The sequence below is a fragment of the Sinocyclocheilus grahami genome, unplaced genomic scaffold (genome assembly GCF_001515645.1).
Source record: "Sinocyclocheilus grahami isolate Dianchi unplaced genomic scaffold, SAMN03320097.WGS_v1.1 scaffold409.1, whole genome shotgun sequence".
Taxonomy (NCBI): Eukaryota; Metazoa; Chordata; class Actinopteri; order Cypriniformes; family Cyprinidae; genus Sinocyclocheilus; species Sinocyclocheilus grahami.
The window spans coordinates 679,488-684,995 of record NW_015505588.1 but is presented as its reverse complement, the minus strand read 5'-3'; the positions used below and the strand labels follow the sequence as shown (position 1 = coordinate 684,995).

Here is a 5,508-nt window from a genome sequence, read left to right as displayed (position 1 = left end):
ACAGTGTGGATATTTAGTGTTGACTTACTAAATACTTGGGCATTGAATATTCCTCCATTTCGGCTTAGAGAAAACCTGATTCATATTTTCAACATTTTAGTAATAATATTATAGCTGAGAAAACTGAAAAGATGAGTCCAATTGTGCTCTATGCTGGAGTTTTTATTGATAAATCTTTGTTGATAGCTTTTGCATATCAAAGGCTGAAGTTTAGTTCAGTAGAAAGATTTCTCTTAACCTTGTGCCTTATTCTCGAATACTGTACATTCTGTTCAGTCTTTTCCCCCCACACATACAGTACACCTTACTTAACTTTCTTATAATGGTGTCAATTTTTCATTCAGGTTTTCTTGGAAAAAAAACAACACATAAATAAACAGCTCTGTCTGTGTAATACTGTACTTCAAGACTACTAGAGCCTATTTAAACGTAACTGTAGCTGTTCGCACATGCAAAAGGAGACAGAACAAATTGTTTTACAAGAATAATTGTTGGTAATATCAACATAAAAAAAATCTATATTTTCAGTTCTCAGAGGAAACATGAGAAGAGCAGCAAAAGACACTATACTGGTTTAATACTGCATAGTTATCACAAGTTGTGGTAAAGAGGTAATTTACCTCCAAGAATCGTGACATCGGTCTTTAAAACTGCACTCCATGGATTTCAGTCAAAGTGCCTTTAAATCACTTGCTCTTTTTCAGTCTCTGTATTCTTGCAGTGTAACCAAATCAGTCACCAACATTGTAGAACCATAGAATTTTGGATTCGAGGATTTCACAGTTACAATCCTTGTAAACTGATGAGGATGACAGAAATCAGTTCAGAAGAGTGATTACTTATTAGTGTTAGCTGCAAGAAGGTCAAAGAAGAGTTTCTGGTGGTAGTTATAGGCTGGGAAGGGAGATCATGTCTTTTCAGACAGCGGTGGTGAGCATCTTAGCAGGTCTCATCAGCACCTTTTCCAGACTCCATCTGCTGAAACTCCAACAATTGCTTTGTGTACCATTCTGGTGCCTCTGGACCAGACTTCCCTGATGGCTCATGGTCATAACCATAAGCAACAGTGAGTTCTTCATCTTTTTCCACAGCATGGATTGTTCGGATGCATTTTATTAGCCCAAAACGAGGATGGATGTACCTTGACAGGTAAAAACAGCTGTTACATGACTAACCCATTTTTGTCCAACAATAAGATTGTTTATATTTAAATATCTAACAAAATGCTACTCAATTTAATATAGGAAACAAAAGCACTACATCTCTGTATATTACTAAAATGAACATTAACACTCACGGATCATATTTGCAATTGGGAGTGAAGGAGTGATTGGCCTTGTGACCTAGAGATGCACAATAATTCTCCATCAGATTGAAAGGTTCTGGAACATCAATCACAGTGTCCTCATCCAATGAAATCGTGTTCCCATTCAGGGACCAGTCACGACTATCCACCTGTTGAATTCAATATAAAAAGTTTTTTTTAATTTAACACACCATGCATCCTTTAATATTTTGAAAAGTATTACATTCTGCCCTTGAACAATGTAAAATGCAAACAGACAAACCTCTGTATGAGTAATGCGGACACCATTATACAAAGCCATCACTGTGTTAGCCTCAGCCTCAGTTTTTGCAAATAGCCCTTCTCCAGCTCCAGAAATAAGTGACTGTCCAACATACACACTAAAACGAAGACAATCTTTCAGCTTGAATCAACAAGATGATGACATGATAAATACTGTATTATGCCTAGAGAACCAGCAGAATCTCCCCAATGAAATGACAAGACAGTACATCACTGGAACAAACAAATATAAGTTTTTTGTTCAAAACGAGATTTGATAGATTGAGGTTTACATGGTTGATCACAGCTTGCACCAACCGTTGACTTTCGTAGGGGTCAGGCAGCAGTTTATGACCAGCGATACATGACGAGGTGGATTTATCGTAGCAGTAAACAGGACCTATAAAAGAGTAAAAAAAAGTGTTAAAGATTAACATACAACTAATTTTATACTAAGATTAACTTTTACTGATCAGATTGGGGTTTTTTAGCTTTAAATGAAGATTTGTAAATAAAACGGAAAAATAAAACTAAAAATAAACTAACTATCTGGATCAACAGTGAAGTGTGGTCTGCCGTTCTCTTGGGTGGTAAGAGTGGCAAGTCGGGCCTCAATCAGTTCTCCATCAACAAAGGAGCCATACAGAGCAGTACGGCCATCGGGATAAACATAAGCCACTGACTTTCCTGTCATCTCTCCGTCTTCATTCACTTCCCCAACCACGCAGGCGCCATCCTTTAGATGGCAGAGAAAAAAGAAAACTTACATACACATAATTCTGGAACTTTTCAATAGATTGATGCCAGTTCAATACATTATAATGCTGTCGATAAGAGTTTAATTTGTGATTTAAAGTGCTTGATGTTGGGCACAACATACCGGGTAGTAGACCCAGCACATGCCATAACGAATGTTGTCCTTGTACTGGCCCCTGAAGACCAGTTGACCTTCTGGATTGAACTCTTGAGCAGGTCCATTGAGCTCGCCTTCTACATAAGTCCCATGTAATGCTCCCCCATCCTCATAAGTATAAATACCCTGGCCCTGCAAAGCATCATCCACATAGAAACCCTCCAGCGTACTATGAAGGAAAAAAAAGGTGTTTTTTTTGGGTGAACTGTGTTTTTTTCTTTGTCCACTATTATCAAAATAATTAAAAATAAGGCTTTTTAGTATGTAAGATTATAAAAATTAGACCCCAAAAAGAAGCAAACAAATTGTGGAGAAGGAAAATATGCAAGCTAATTAGATCGAAGACTGCTGGTGACAATACATGTGTCTGCATGTGCATTTGAATGACAGCGACAGCGTAGCCATTGTACTAATCAGCTGCCACTTTCCCATCAACACCTTGTCACTTTCCCATCTACACACCTTATTTATTTCCATCTCAACCTCGTACAGATCTGTGCGCCATTGGAATTTTCGTTATCCTCCCTCCTCCCCAGCACCACATGTCTAGATGTGCTACAGGGGTTTTTCCTAGTTTACCTGGCAACAGCATGTATCCGAATCCCTATAATTCAGAGCATGTTTCAACAGTAATCTTTCCCTAATGTTAGCAGCAGCACAGCAGATCTAGTCCGCCAAAAGCAATCCTACTTGCAATACAGCCTTATGAATGAAATGATAAAACTATTTCGAGAGTTGTCATGATTTAAAAATCAAATCTGAGAGTCTGATCAACAGCGACTAATATTCTATTATTAAATCATATGCTACAAATCAATAATAGATCAGTGGTGCCAACATAAAGTTTCATACCTGCCATCAAAAAAGAAGAACTTTCCTTTTCCATTTTTCTCCCCATGAATAAAGTGTCCCTCAAATCTGTCGCTGGAGGAGTAAGTCACAGTGCAAAAGCCATGAGGTTGGTCATCCTCATCCAGTGGTCCTAAAAAGTCATGAAATTGTTATCACAGATAAGCCAAGTAATAGACTGATAAATAACTAATGCCCTGCATGTCCAACAATGACACTAATTTTAATGGACCAGGTTGATAAAATCAGTTCAGTTAGATCAGGGGTGTCCAAACTCGGTCCTGGAGGGCCGGTGTCCTGCAGAGTTTAGCTCCAACCCTAATTAAACACACCTGAACCAGCTAATCAAGCTCTTACTAGGCATAGAAACTTCCAGTCAGGTGTGTTGAGGCAAGTTGGAGCTAAACCCCTTGTCCAAATACCCACACTTGCGGTCTTGGCCACTTGAGAGCGCGTGCGCGCGACAGGAAGTAAGTGTGCAAGTCTGTCCCAGGTCTTAAAAATGCCAAAGTGCAGTGCCCTTAATGGATACTAAATCCACACTATCTCGAATACTGCTCCAGAGCGCTATTCAAGACTAAGCGTATCCCATCATGCATCATGTTCTGGAAATAAATCGTGAGACTTTTTGCCAAGATCTCGCGAGAGGTCACGGAAACCTTTCCAATGCAAGTTAAATATTAATATAATAATTAGATATTACAAATAATTTGGTACAAAAACTGTGTTTTTACTTTTATTGGTGCAAAGATTTATATTTATTTTGTACAACATTTGAAACTGCTTTTTATCATTTAATTAGAAGCACCATAAATTAAAATTATGTCATGTTATAGGGACTACTGCACAGACATTTAGAAGTTGATTTTAAAATGCAAAGTATGTCAAATTAAAATTAAAATAAAGCTGTGTAAACACTTGCATTTTTACAACACTATAATGTGTCCCATCAGGTAATGAAAAGTTCGACACACACTTGTGGTCTTCACATCCACTAGAAGACTTCGGCCAAATACAGGAAATACGTAATTTAAGTAATCAAGTGGTCAAGTGCAAAGACTGCAAGTGTGGGTATTTGGACAAAGCCAAACTCTGCAGGACACTGGCCCTCCAGGACCGAGTTTGGACAGCCCTGAGTTAGATACTTAGCATTTAGAAAAAATATTTAATACTAAGCAACAGTCCACTAATTGATGGGCACTAAGTGCTGGATTTAATGGTGATAGTCCAAAGCTGAGAACTACGTGCATCTGCAGTTTTGGATCAAACTTCAGCTGAACTTGCAACTTTTGTGTCAACACACCACTTTTTTTAAACCACGTGGCTTCATCCAATCCAATACATGTTCATCCAAATACGAATCTAGCTTATATATAGGGCATTAACAGACTTCTAAAAAGATTATATATATACATATAATACAAAGTGTCAGAGAATGTAATAAAAATGAAATGTATTTTAAGAGAAATCAATTGTCTAACTACGTTTATTCTTTCCGTTTATGCTATCTCAGTTCATGGGACTTCAGATAGAACTGTAGCTAAGTCTAAAAGCCGAAATAACACTCGCTGTCACCTGGAGGATTTAAAAAGTCCCAAGCTTACGGGCCTCGGTTGCTTGACAGCTTGTGTACGGAGGAAAGCTGTCGGTAGGCTAATCCTCCGCGGAATGAGACTGCATAAAAGCCGAGAAGACGACAAAAACAAATTCATGCAACGTTTGTGTATACGCATGTCGTACCTTCCACCACTTCTTCCATGTTGTCATCATCGCTGTCCATGATTGCGCTACCTCTGTTGTTTATTAGAGGTAAAATAGTCTGCTTCTATATGCCTGTCGCGGAAGCTTCAGCAGCGCAGAGCTGACGGTTCCCGGCGCACAGTATCTGACATCATCAGCGCCGAACGCACAGCACAGATTTCCAGCTACTATGGCAAGCCGCCTTAGCTTAAAATATCCCCAGCGTTACTCGTCGCAATTGCATTTTTACTAGTAAGAATTCAATTAGAGAGCGCTACAATTAAATTCTTACTAGTAACAATGCCAGTTAGAGAGCTCTCTAAATCAATTCTTACTAGTCATAATTATGATTAGAGAGCTCTCTAATTGAATTAGAGATATCTGCAATTGCGTTGTTAGTCAAGTCAAGTCAAGTCTGCTTTATTGTCAATTCTTCCAC

General features: G+C 38.5%; 1 protein-coding gene across 1 annotated transcript; it reads right to left on the bottom strand.

Moving 5' to 3' along the window:
• Positions 1-148: 148 nt before the first annotated feature.
• Positions 149-5,233, bottom strand: setd7 (SET domain containing 7, histone lysine methyltransferase). The gene is made up of 8 exons (XM_016232304.1): positions 5,070-5,233; positions 3,333-3,462; positions 2,448-2,649; positions 2,114-2,303; positions 1,886-1,967; positions 1,569-1,686; positions 1,298-1,455; positions 149-1,141 (listed from the first exon to the last, which is right to left on the bottom strand). The coding sequence occupies exons 1-8, from the start codon at positions 5,107-5,109 to the stop codon at positions 940-942; spliced, it is 1,122 nt and encodes a 373-aa protein (XP_016087790.1). The 5' UTR covers positions 5,110-5,233; the 3' UTR covers positions 149-939.
• Positions 5,234-5,508: the final 275 nt, after the last annotated feature.